The sequence below is a fragment of the Sturnus vulgaris genome, chromosome 13 (assembly GCF_052056855.1).
Source record: "Sturnus vulgaris isolate bStuVul1 chromosome 13, bStuVul1.hap1, whole genome shotgun sequence".
In the NCBI taxonomy this organism is placed as follows: Eukaryota; Metazoa; Chordata; class Aves; order Passeriformes; family Sturnidae; genus Sturnus; species Sturnus vulgaris.
This window is the reverse complement of record NC_142255.1, coordinates 17,040,500-17,053,853: the sequence shown is the minus strand read 5'-3', so window position 1 is coordinate 17,053,853 and position 13,354 is coordinate 17,040,500. Positions and strand designations below refer to the sequence as shown.

The window sequence follows — 13,354 nt, the reverse complement described above, 5'->3', positions numbered from 1 at the left end:
GTTTTTTCCTGTAGTTTTATCCACCTGAGGCAAATTCAGATTCACTAGTTTCACTTTCAGATTATTGTTTACTCTTCCAGTGATGTTTTCACTGGAATGAAGGAAGAATGAATGGATTTGTGGCCTTTCATGTTTGCCCTTTTAAGCTCTGTTTTGCCCTATTGAAACAAATCCTCTACTTAAAGAAATCACGACATCAGACAAATGTCCTTGAAGCCTCAGTTTTTCTGTTTATGGTTTGGTTTGGTGCTGCTGTTGTAGAATTCTTGCTGAAATAGTATTTCCAGAAGCCCCCAGGAGACTAATGGGTTTACCCAGAGTGGCAGCAGACTATTTTACTGTTATTTTTTACAGCAACACCATTAGGGTTAAAGGTCTGCCACTGTTCATTGCTATAGTCCTCTGTTTTCATCCTGTCATTTCACCCATGCAGAGCATGTGACACAGCTGTCCCCTCCTTTGGTGACTGATAGGCAGCAGCATCAGTGAGTACTTGGATGTCTTCTTGCCTGAGGCAGTCCTGCCTCCTGGCAGTCACCTTCTGAGAGCTCTCTTCTGCCTCAGATCAAAGACCTGCAGCAGCAGCAGCAAGTTCTGCCTTTGCTGGTGCAATGGTGTGTGTGCAAGGGATCAGAATGGTGCCATGCAAAGAGCTGCTGGATCAGAGTCTGCTTCCCTCTAGCCATTAATAAAGAATACAGCAGACGCTGAACTGATGCAGATGATCAAGTATGTTTGATGCTGTCTGGGAGAATTAGGAGAGCAAGGATTCCAAGAAAAGATTTAACCTAAAGCATTGATTTGAGCCTCTTCCCACCCTGGTTTTGTACTTTGAGGTTCCTTATTTCTATCCCAAGATGTCAGTACCATAATGAGGCTGCTTCAAGTCCACATTTCTTTCAGATTTATTTGTATGCTGTCATCCCCTTGCCTCTGTATGGGACAGACCTGTTTGCACACATGGTGCAAGGTCTCAGCATTGTGTGTGGGTGTTAGCCCCAGAGCTGTTGGGGCAGCTGCTGTAGTGGAGCAGGGAGTGATCCCAGCGTGGACAGTGGAACATCACAGCCTGTTCTCTCTCCCCTCAGTGTATGTTCCAGACGAGTGGGAGGTGCCCCGGGAGAAGATCACCATGTGTCGGGAGCTTGGGCAAGGCTCCTTTGGGATGGTGTACGAGGGAATAGCCAAGGGAGTGGTGAAGGATGAGCCAGAGACCAGGGTGGCCATCAAGACGGTCAATGAGTCGGCGAGCATGCGCGAGAGGATCGAGTTCCTGAACGAGGCCTCGGTGATGAAGGAGTTCAACTGTCACCATGTGGTGAGTCCTGGAGATGTGACGAGGCTGTGACTCATCCAGCCCTTTGCCATGAGGCTGTTCTGGGCATGGCTGCCCTGACTGAAGTGGGAATTTGGGATTTTAGCTTCGACTCTGCACAACGTTGTAATATTATTGTGAAATCCCAGTCAGAAAGTGGAACCAAATCTACATTCAGACCTTTCCCACAGGTTCCCACAAGGCTACATATCAACATGAATAAATGGTAATTAGCTCTACTTGTATTCTTGTACTGAACATTCGTTTTTGGTCTGCCAGGTTCGGCTGCTTGGTGTTGTTTCTCAGGGCCAGCCTACACTGGTTATCATGGAGCTGATGACACGTGGGGACCTCAAAAGTTACCTGAGATCATTGAGGCCAGACACAGAGGTGAGTCATGAGTTGCTGGATGTTTATTTCTTCAGTTTGAATCATCTTGAACAAGACAGCCTCACGTTGGAAGCAGCAGGCAATTAGCCTTTCCTGCCCTTCTCCTTCAGTGTAAGGACAAAACATGAGCTGTTGTGTGATCTCCAGCAGCTCTTTCATGAGGCAGCCCAGGGGACCACATGGGATAGGTCCCTTCTTGTATCAGCAAGTCCTCTTTTCCAGATTTGCATTAGATTTCTTGTCTGATCTACTTTCTCATCAAGATGTTAAAGAAATTGACTGTTTTAAGAACACGTGTTAGGATAATTTTTCCATGGTGTGTGTCCTGCCCATTGCCCCTGCTAAAAAGTAAATACCTGTTACCTTAGCTCCTGTGCAAACTCTCATGCACAGGCCATCAGTCTAGCAGCTAAAATCTAACATGTGACACAGGGTCTGAAGGATAAAAATGACACACTTGCCACTGAAATCACAGCAGCCTATGTAGAAAATGAGCTCAGCAGCTTTTTCCCTTGATCTAGAAATTCCAATGTGGATAAATTACAGGAGCAGAACACGAGGACAGTGTGTGCACAAGAGAATGGATGTGGTCTGTTAATTGCCTGATCTTGCTCTTGCTCAGAACAACCCTGGGCAGGCGCCCCCAACCCTGAAGAAGATGATCCAGATGGCAGGAGAGATCGCTGATGGCATGGCCTATCTCAACGCCAACAAGTTCGTGCACAGGGACCTCGCTGCCAGGAACTGCATGGTGGCTGAGGACTTCACTGTCAAAATTGGAGGTGGGCTGTCCTGACCCTTACACACCTCATAGAATCATCCTGCAACATCATTGTCCTTTTATTTATTTATTTACTTGTTTGTTTGTTTATAACTTAGCTCTAGTTTAAATATCTGCGGAATGAAATATGTTCCTTGTGAAGACTTACTGTGATTTAAGACCTCCAAGCAGTTAACATTAAGTTGATACCTCTGCTTGCTGTTGTTCCAGTGAGGCAGCAGTATAGCATGTGGGTTTAAAAAGGGCTGGTGAGGCAGTGATTTAGGTTCAGACACCTGGGTGGATGGTGTAGTTACCACTCGTGTGTCATTCATGTCTCTGTTAATGCACAAAAATAATTCTACCTCCTGTTTATTGATTCAAGAATGAGAATTTCAGGATTATTTTAAATCATATCTGAGTTGGAAGTGGAATGACTTCATCTGGGTGCTTTCCAGTCTAAACTGGAGTTCTGCTTCCCAGACAGCTGAATGGCTTTTCTTCTGCTCTGCTGTTAGATCACCAATTTTTTTTTTTTCTTTCACCATCCCTCCAAAATAGTGTCAGATGAGTTTTTTCAGTCTTCTCTCCAGAGAGAGTGATTTTAAGCTGTTGGCTGTTTTTGAGTTGTGCATATTAAAATAACATGTATAGCAACAGCCTTCTGCTGTAGGAAACTAATTCTTTTTCTCTGAGCTTAACTCAGCTATTTTGATAATTTGTGTAAGTAATCCTGTCATTTGGGAGAAAGAAAAAATGATTTCATTTTGAGTCAGTTAATTAGGAAATAAGATCTTTTGGGGATTTTGTGTATTTTCTGCAGGTTCGTGGGAAGTCAGCCTAAATCCTTCCCATTCCAATTTTCTCCTCCTGCCCCCACCAGCCTGTTTTACAATTCTGTAAACTGAAGATATGGTGCATTTCTTCCCTTTAACATGTTCATGGTTACCCCAAAAACATTTTGTAAATGTGCTGCACTGCTCTTGTTTATGTAGCAGCATTGAAAATCCCCTCATGCAGAAACAGTTGAGAAGCATCTTGGCTGGAACACACCAACTCAGACTGTTCAGCTCTCAGAGGAAGAGCTTTATGCCACACTACCCTGTGCTCACTGCATGTCTGTTTCTTATTTGCATTACATTTTGAAAGAATCTTCCGTTCAGCTGGGATAAAGTCACCCTGGTGTGTGGGAGTGATGGAAGAGCTGTACAGATGGATTTTTAGTCACAATCACTGAGGGTACTGGTGTCCCTGGTACTCCTGGTTGGTCACTCACCACAGCCTGGTGATAACTGAGAGCTAGGGGAGTTCTGTACACCTTTCCTGGGGGAAAAAAGGGGCCATTACAGGTTTGTACTGGTAAAATGGATTTTGCCCTGTGTGTCATCAGACAGCATTTAATATCAGTCAGAGGACTGATGACTTCCAATTTGTTAACTTTTTGATTGGTGTCTGAGAACACAGTAACTGGTTTCAATAGGCAAGTGTGAGACCCAGCAGTTCTGTCTCAGGCTGATTTTAGGAAAAAAGCCACTGGAATAAATCTGAGTGACAGTCAGGGGGTGAACATTTTTAGACTGAAGTAAATGCTTATGAATTTACAGCTAAGCACAGATATAAACTGGAAGTATATTTTTAATATTTGGGTGTGTTAATCACAAATGAACAACATAAGCCTCTGTAGCACTTGAAACAGAATATTGTACAGAAATTGGGAATTACATTTGGAAATAGGAAAAAGAAAACCCAGGGAAGTATTTCCTTCAGCATGTGAGATTGTTCGATTAAACACAATAGTTTTAAGTCCTAAAGGAGCTCCTTACAGTCCTTAAAAAATGAAAATTACTGAATTTGGGGAACAAGTAGTGAAGTATATGACCTTCAGAAGACTCGTCTTACTGCAAAGCTTGAGCATAAATGCTGGAATTTTTCACATTCCTATATTTAAACCATTCAGACTTGTCACCCTGAAGTCAGTGGCACAGTGTGTTGGTGTTGGGAGGGAAGGTCACCCGCCCTGAGGCAGCAGCTGAAGTGTCTGCAAAGTCAAGTGCTGTGGGAACACGGTGCAGATTCCTCACATCCAAGTGTGATTCTCTGCCTTGTAGGAAGGGGGAAATGTTCATGATTTCCTCACACAAACTCAGAGTATTTGTGCCTTGTAGATTTTGGCATGACGAGGGATATCTACGAGACAGATTATTACCGGAAAGGAGGGAAGGGTTTGCTGCCTGTGCGCTGGATGTCCCCGGAGTCGCTCAAAGATGGAGTCTTCACAACACACTCCGACGTCTGGTAACACAAAAGGGCTCTGAAAAACTGCTTTAACCTCCTCCTTCCTAGCCTCTCTTCTTGTTTTAGTAGGCTTAACTAACTGTACTGCTTCTCCTGTCCATTCGGAGGTAACTCTCTTGTTCCACGAGTTCATGTTTCAGCAAGAACTCCTGAGGTTAAATTTTGCTCTCAGGGAGAGCAGAATTAAATGGATTTCCAAAACTGGAGGTGGCAGCATGTTTCCTGCTGTTAGTTGTGAAATCAGTTGTGCAGGGAAAAACATTACTTTCACCTGGAAGAGCAAGTTGTCATTTTTTAAATTGTCCTCCTTCAAGAAAAGCATTAAAAGTTGCCAAGAATATAGAAAGGTTCCTAGTGCTGACCTGCTTTTCCATCAAAACCTTCTGTGTAAATAGCATCACTTTCCCACAGATGGGTTGTGTACTTGCAGGCTTTTTTGGGGAGTTCTCCCTTGTGCATATCCCTATCCATTTGGAGCTTTGTTTGCTTGTTTTATATACTGCAAGATGGAGAAATAGGGTTTTCTTTCAAAGCACACTGCATGCTTGCTGTATCTGTGCAGTTATTAATAGAGGCGTGTACTCAGGAGAAGTAATCCCCTGGAACAATTCCCCACACACCCCCCAGCTTTTTGGAGATAGGTAGGGAGGACTTGGCAGAAGATGGTTGTGTACTGGCAAAACCTCTCCTCTGTCTTTTATGGTTTCTCTGCCTTCCTAACAAGATGTTTTTACTGCTGATCTGTTACAGAATTGGCAGCTGATTGCCTCCAAATGTCTAGAAGTCAGTAGGAATGGTGTTTTAGGAGTAAACTGCATTTTCCTTGAGCAGCTTGAGGAGCTTGGAGTCAGTGGTCTGTATTTCACAGCACCAGCTCTGAACAAAAAGTTCCTAAGAGGAATTAAAGTGAAAAAGCAAAGCACCAGAATGATGCTTAAATTTTGTTTTACATATGGCTAGTAACTTACTTTTGAATCCAGTAACCCTCAGACTTGGAAGCAGATGAAAACAATCCCATTGAGTTGAAGGGAAGCCCTGTATCAACCATTTATCTGATGGAACAGTGCAGGCATGCTTTTGGCAGTTCCCCCCGTAAAAGAATTTTGGGACTTGTAATGGCTTCACAAAGCAGACAGAAATTTGGACTATATCACTAGAAAATCCCCAGATGCAGAACTGACCAAACCTGGAGTGAGGAGCTGGCAGAGCTGCCTGTTTTTACCACACAGCAGGAATTTTCAGGTCCAGCCATTGCCTCCAAAGGGTGAGCAGTGGGAATGTCCCATGTATGTTCCACATGTGTGTTCTTTAAGCCTGGGTCCCTTAAGTGATGTTATTCTTTAAACAGAACTCAGATTCCAAACAGAAAACCCCTAGGTGTGACACCAAATGAGGTGTCAGATGTAAATAAGGTTTAGATTGAATTTTGGAAAGAATTTCTTCAGGGTGATGAGGCCCTGGCACAGGGTGCCCAGAGAAGCTGTGGCTGCTCCATTCCTGGAAGTGTCCAAGGCCAGCTTGGACAGGGCTTGGAGCAGCCTGGGACAGTGGCAGGTGTCCCTGCCCTTGGCAAGGGGTAGAACAAGATGAGCTTTAAGGTCCCTTCCAGCCCAAACCATCCTGGGGTTCCATGATTTGGCATTTGTTAGTTGCTCAGTCCAAAGCAGGATTGTGCAAACAGTATTGCAGTTCATCAGTGGGACAATCTGAATGAATACCCTGATCTGGAAAGTAGTTTATTGATGACAGGATTGGAAAGCTGAAGAGGAGGAGCAGTAAAATCTTGACAGATTTTTACTTGTAAGCATAGAGAGGAAAAAAATAGTTTTATTTATGGAGAGGAGGCTGACAGTACTCGTGAGTATTTCAGAGTTTCTCCTTGAGAGGGTTTGGCATCTTAATTGTTGGAAGTGATTTACTCTGAAATTTGGTTCACAGGGGTGTACTTGTCTGGAGGCACAAAAAAACGGGCTCAACATAAGAAATTTGCTGTTTGTTTAGAACATGTATCCACAGCTACAGAGAAATTTCAATCTAAATTCCAAATGTAGTGGAACTTGACTTAAGACTGTCACGAAATACTTTCTATTTTCTTGATCTGCTTATGGCTAAAAGGATCATTCCTTCTCAGTGACTTTTACACCAGGCACTATACATTGGAGGTCTCTTCATGCCAGGAAAAATTCCCTGAATCCTTCTGTTGGTTCAGATTTGAAGTTGCTCTGTGTAAACTGTGGAGCTTGGCTGTTTTGGGGGCCATTTATTTGCATCAAATAGTAAACAAAAGGTTGAGATTGTTTTTCCTGCCTTTCTGGGCAGATATTGTGACATGTAGTTCCATGTTCTTCGAGATCAGTTTTAGAAGCCAAGATGTCAAAAAGACAAAACCCTGTTGAGTGGTTGGAGTCCAGGATTTATAAGCTGTAAGGTGAAATGGCAACTGCAGGAAGGAAGAGTGTCTGGAGGTTTGAAGGGTGGAGCTTTATTTTAGCAACTCATTATTTTATTGCTTTTCAGGCTGAAGAATGAGGTAATTAGACAGGGCTGTTTTTGTTGTAGTTAAGGAAGGAGGACATTTTAAAATTAATGTAATACTGTTCAGGGTGAGGGTGGATTTCTAGAAATAAATCCTCAGCATCTTGCATTCTTTCAGGGCTGGTAGTTGCCTGGAAGGAGCAACCTGAGTTTGTTAGGATAATCTGACGAGTAGGTGTGCAAGACTTGTCCTCGTTATCCCTGCAGTGATCAAAGAAGCTTCAAAGGCAACCAAATGTTGAGTTGACCCCCTGTCCCTCCCTCCCCTGAAAGGAAAACAATTGCAAGGCAGTTTGTGGCTTCTGGCTCCAGATGCAAACTAGTTTAGATCTCAGGGATAACTGAAAGATAAAACCACTGGGCCATAACCAGCTAATGACACTGGACTCTGTTTTCATAACACCCCCCCAGTGGAACTGTGTGTTTTTCACTCAGCTTGACTCAGCATTTTACCACACAAGTCAGACAGCATCGAGATTTTCCTTCTTTGCCCAGCAGCTCTAAAAGTAGGCGACTCTACAGTGCAGGGCAGACAATTTGAGCTGTGTCTGCTCAATAATCTAATTTTAAATTGAGATATTTTTAGAAAGTGTCAATACTTACGTCCAAACTACCCAATTACATAACTATGCTTATCTTCCTTTGCCAGTAATCGATTCCTATTATTAGACAAACTGCTTTTTTCACTTCTACTGTCCTTTGTAGTTATCTGGAAGGAGCTGGAAGCTCTGTTTCACAGACATAGTTGCATGCATGTCACAAAGGGGTAACTGAGTTTTTCTCACCTGAGCCCTTTTCTCACTAGAGCAGAGGTGTTGGAAGTCAGCAGTCCCTTGAGGGAGAGGTTGTGACTGTCACCACAGGCACGTGGTTTTTGAGCAGCTGGGGTTCTTTGGTAAAACAAAATACCCATGGACGCCCAGCACTCAGCATGTTGTCAGAAATAGACCCTTGTGAAGATGGCTGGGAGCCCTAAAGGTGTGATTTCCCTGCAGGTCCTTCGGCGTGGTGCTGTGGGAGATCGCGACGCTGGCGGAGCAGCCGTACCAGGGCATGACCAACGAGCAGGTGCTGCGCTTCGTCATGGAAGGGGGGCTGCTGGAGAAGCCCGACAATTGTCCCGACATGCTGTAAGTGCCACCACTGCCCTGCAGGCACGGCTTGTGCCTCCTGACCCCCCTGCAGGCTCTGCTCTTCACAGCTACCACAGGAAGGGCTGTTAGAGAGTGGCAGGGGCTGCTCAAACAGTGTCTGTCAATCCAGTGTTTTATGGTAGTGAGACAGAAAACAGCTTTGCTTGTGGCCGGAATCTCACCTTGGGCTATTCTCCTCTAATAAGCAAACAAAAATCCAAGCTTTGTGTTACTGAATAAAATAAGGCTTAATAAAAATGTCACTTCGTAAGTGACATTTGCTACATCAGGGGGCTCTTTGCCTAAGTCATATCTCTTCTGCTTAAAGCAATTCTGTTGAGCATAAAGAGAGAAAAGAGCATGGGACAAGCTGAAATGCATGTAAACACTGGAATTCAACTTTTTAGTTCAGCAAGCAGATAAATCAGTGTATCTGAAGCTGGGTTGGATCTGCTGTTTCAGTCACAGCACTTGTCCCATTGAGATACACAAATCCCCTCCTGCTGACAGTTTCCTTCCCTGCAAGCACAGGATGAGGTTTTCCACAGAAAAACCTCTCCCTGCCCCAGGATCGACCCAAAGCCTCAAAGCAGCAGAGGGTATGCAGAGCAGCAGCTTCAGTTTTTAGCTTTACATTGCTGAAATACTTCTGCTGGCCTTTGTGTACAGCAGTTTCAGTTGTTCAGACTTTATTGCTTTGATATACTTCCCAAACTGACTTTTGGGAAGGAAATACTGCGTCTTGCAGTTATTGAAATTTGTTGGAGGCCCACAGAAGGGATACAATCACTTAAGGGCCTCAGCTGCTTGGGATTCTTAGGAAAATAGCTTTTTTGGCTGGAGCCTGGCTGTGGTTTCAGATGACAGGCAGTGTTGTTTTGTTGTTTGAGGGGGGTGGGTGGTATATGCAGGGGGAGGTGTAGCTGCCATGTGATTCCTTGGTTTCACATTCCTTCCCTTTCCGATGCTATGGAGAATTCCTGGCAGTTGGATTGACTGGACATTGTTTAACACAGAGCTGTGTAATGGGGAAGAACGGGAATGTGATGGGTTCAGCTCCGTGGGTTCACAGGAGAAAGCACCTCTGCAGTGAGAACAAACTCACTGGGGAGAGATCCAGCACTAGAAATTCCCTGCTAAGCTGGGGCGTGTGTGGAATGAGCAGGGCTGGGAGGGGAGTCAGGCCAGCAGCTCTCTGCTGCAGCCCACCCAGTTCTCCTTCCTCCCCCTCCTCAGGGCATCTTCTCTGCTCCAGGGCTGTTGCTACTGGATGAATCCACTTTCAAGGTCCTGGCTTGTGAGCTGGGAGAACTTGGTTAAAATCTGGCAGAGCAAATCTTTGCACCAGTGTGTAACAGCCAAGGCTTTCTTATGCTGCTCCTCCTGGAGAAGCTGTTCACACGTTGGTTCTGCCCAGCAGGATTCAGCCTGACAGTGCAGAGGTGCAGAATAAAAAATATCTGCCTTTGATTTGTGCTGCTTTGCTCTGTCAGAAAAAGGAATGAGGCTGAACTCAGACCTAAGGCACATCAGTGGTGATTTTTTGGTTTGCTTTTTTTTAGTGATAAAGTTGAGTATAAAACATCTTGGCTTTATCCCAAATGTAAAAAGAAAAAAAAAGTATGACCTTATTGTGACTTGCTTTTGCTCCCTTTCAGCTTGTTTTGTCTTTGTTTGAGTACAGACACCCAAATCTGCTGAATTTCAAATAGGCAGTTGTAGGAATAACAGTAGGGAACTCCAGGAGTAACCTTCACCTTTGCTCCCTGCAGATGCACTTGGCAATCAAAAAACCTCTTCTGTTCCTGTGTTGCTTTATTCTTTGCATGTTTTCACTTCTTTCTCTGTCTGGGATGCTGTGACAGTGCTGTGCCAGCCTCGGTGACCTCCCCACTGCTCCCAGTCCTCACCCACACACTGCTGGCAGGATCAGACCTGGTCTGTAGGCAGAGGTCCTCCTCTCCAGGTCCCAGTAACCTCCCTCTCAGCTGGGACCTACAGGAAAATGAGTACATGGGCAGAAGAGTGTTTCTAACAGTGTCAAAGAGCCCTGAAATTGCACATGGATCTTACCCTGCATCCCAGAACTTTCCAGGCCACTGCTTTCTCCAGTGCTTTATGAAGCCCTTTGTAAACCAAAGGATCCTCTTTTTTGTGGAGATTGCTAAAAGACTGTGTTCAAAGGCAGGTTTCTTGGCATGTCTGTGCTAGTGGGAGGTATTTCTTAGGTAGCAAAAATTCTTGCACTAGTCTGTGATACTTTAGTATTGACTCCTAATATTAACTCAGGATGCCCCAAAAGCAAAGCCTGGCTGCAGGGAGGTCACTTGGGCTTGGTGCTGCCTGGAAGCAGGTGAGAACGGGAGCTCTGTGCTCCTGTGTCTCACAAGGTGGTTACAAAAGTACAGGGACTTGATTCTTTAAATTAGTTTGGCTTGGAAGCAACTGAAATTCAGAACATCAGTGGACCTGTCTGTGAAGAGACGGGAGTGTGCTGACAGAGAGAAACCTCCAGAGCAGGTGGAGGAGGTAACTGCTGTGGGGAAGTGTGGATGAGAACAGAGAGAAGACTCTTGCTGTCACCAAATCTGCTATTTTTAGCTGTGCAGGTGATGTGCACGCTCCAGCCACGGAGCAAGAGCTCCCCTCAGGACCTTGTGTTCCCCTCCATGAATTGTGCGGGGTGCAGGCAGGCTGGGACACTCTGTGTCTCCATCCCTGCCGTGCTGGTTGTGTCTGTCACTGCCTCTGCTCCCCTGACCTGGCAGCAGTGGGTCAGGAGCTTATAGGTGGAGCTGGAGAGGTTCTCTTCTGCAGTGTGGCTGTGCAGGGCAAAGGATGCTTGGGCAAAGGGAAGTGGTGAATCCCTGCGAAAAGGGCAAAGCAAAGGAGAGGGTATTTCTGGAGGCTCTTTACTCTTGTACAGGGTGAAACGAGCCTCAGTTGTGTTTATGCTACACCCTCTTGGCATAGCTCGTGTGGCTGTGCAGACAGAACCATGCAATAAGACAGATGGTTCAGTACAACGGTGCCAGGAGAAGCTTTGCTGTTTTTCTCCTCTTCCTGTGCACTCAGTGATGTTTTTATGTCCTCCCATTGTTATGGCACTGCTCATCAGGTGACGGCTGCATGGCACCGAGCTTTGGTACAGCTGAAGCTCTCAGACAGTGTGTTCCCATGTGGCTTTTAAAAGTTGTGGAGACTGGAATTCCACTCTGTTTTTGAAGCAGGATTGCTTCCCCCACATGCATTGTAGACTATTTACGCAGTGCTGATTTCCCTTTGTTCCTGCTTAGAATCCGGGGTCTGCTCTGCAGAGGCACTGGCAGCACACAGCACCAGCAGGGGAGGAGAGGTCCTTTTGCTTTTCCCCACCAAATCAAGTGCATTGCAAAGCCCAAATGGAATGCAGCTTCTATAGGAACTTTGAATTTTCTGTTTGGTTTTTTTATTGTCTTGGTGCAAAACAGAACTCGGTTTCTGCTCACTTCCTTGAGGAAAAGATGCACAGAGGGATGCTGGCTATTCCCCTAACCCATGGTGGTGCCTCCAGCTCCCTGGAGCTCACTTGCCACCAGTCAGGAACGTACTTTATAAATCTTCTCAGGTTGTATTAACAGCCTGTAAATTCCTCCATTGTCTATTGGAAAGGTTTTTATTTTGTTTAAGATAATGTAAACAAGGCCTGCGAACGCACACAGTTAAAAAGGAAAAAAAATCCTTTTATGGGAACTCTGTAGGGTTTTTAAATCTGGAATGGCTTAAAAGAAACATCACATGTCCTTGTTTGTGCTGATGTCACATGCATTACTCCGCTGCTTGTGGTATCTCCTTAGCATTGCCCTTAGGCCTCGGGGCACAGCGCCAGTGAATATCCAGAGTTCCTGGCTCCAGCCAAGCTTCTATTCAGGGACACAGCAGTCAGCTGGAAGGGAAACAGCAATGAAGTAACAGAAATGGATTTTATATATTTATGTCTCAAGCTTTCCTCCCCGTTTGTGGGTGAGGGTACGGTGCAGTTTTATAGTCTGGCTTTGCTTTTGCTCTGAAAGGCTTTTCAGAGGCTCAAAAACAAGCAGGAGCTGGGCACTGTTTACGTGTCTACGTGCGGTTACAATGCAGCATTGAGTACCCGGGGAGTTCTCCCAGCACAGACTGGTTTTGCCAGCTCTTGTTGGGTGTCACAAGGCCATTCTCAGGTGGCTGACGTTTGTTCAGGCGGAGCCGTGCCAGTGGAGCTCTGGCAGGGATATTGGGCACTTCAGATGCACTTCAGTGAAGATTGCTTTGGGTTTGGTTGAAGCACTCAGCAGTGTTTGCAGCCCAAACACAGCCAAACACTTGCCCTCTCTGCTGGTTCCTGTCAGCTGAGAACACAGTGGAGGTGCAACAGTATTTCCCAATTTCCTGAGTTTCTGGGCAGGGGCTTTGTTTCAGGCCAAGGCTCCTGCAGAGCCCAGGGTTCTCCAGCTCCATGTCAGTCCTGTTGGAAAGATTATTCCAGAGGAGGGACATTACTCTACGATGAACTTAGGTCCTATACAAAAAGAGAGTGAATTTTTTTTTGTTTGCTTGGAGTTTTTTTTGTTTCTGTTTATTTAGTTAAAAAAGAAAATCTTTCCACACTGATGCAGAGATCTGGTAAACTGAGGGCACAAGGCAGATAATGAAAAGATGAAATAGAATTGCTTGTTTGAGCTCGGAAAGTCTGTGGAAGTTGGAAATATGGTGGTGTTGTTCTCTAGAATTGAAGCTAAAAGTTTAGGTGACATGGCTTAAGGGAAGGCTGGAAGAGGTGGGAAATAAACCCCAGCAAGCCAAGGGGGTCTGGCTGGGGCTGCAGGTCCCAGTGCTGGCAGGTGAGTCAGAGACTGTGCATTACCTTAACTGAGAGATCTTTCTTGGCTCTATTTTATTTTTAGTTCC

At 45.2% G+C, this 13,354-nt stretch overlaps 1 protein-coding gene across 2 annotated transcripts in view; it reads left to right on the top strand.

Moving 5' to 3' along the window:
* Window positions 1–13,354, top strand: part of IGF1R (insulin like growth factor 1 receptor) — a 171,871-nt gene that overhangs the window by 149,959 nt on the left and 8,558 nt on the right. For both annotated transcript variants that reach the window (XM_014874577.2, XM_014874575.2), the window contains exons 16-20: window positions 1,089–1,318; window positions 1,595–1,705; window positions 2,328–2,487; window positions 4,631–4,760; window positions 8,291–8,425. In XM_014874577.2, coding sequence (XP_014730063.1) covers window positions 1,089–1,318; window positions 1,595–1,705; window positions 2,328–2,487; window positions 4,631–4,760; window positions 8,291–8,425 — 766 coding nt within the window. The remainder of the gene's footprint in view (window positions 1–1,088; window positions 1,319–1,594; window positions 1,706–2,327; window positions 2,488–4,630; window positions 4,761–8,290; window positions 8,426–13,354) is intronic.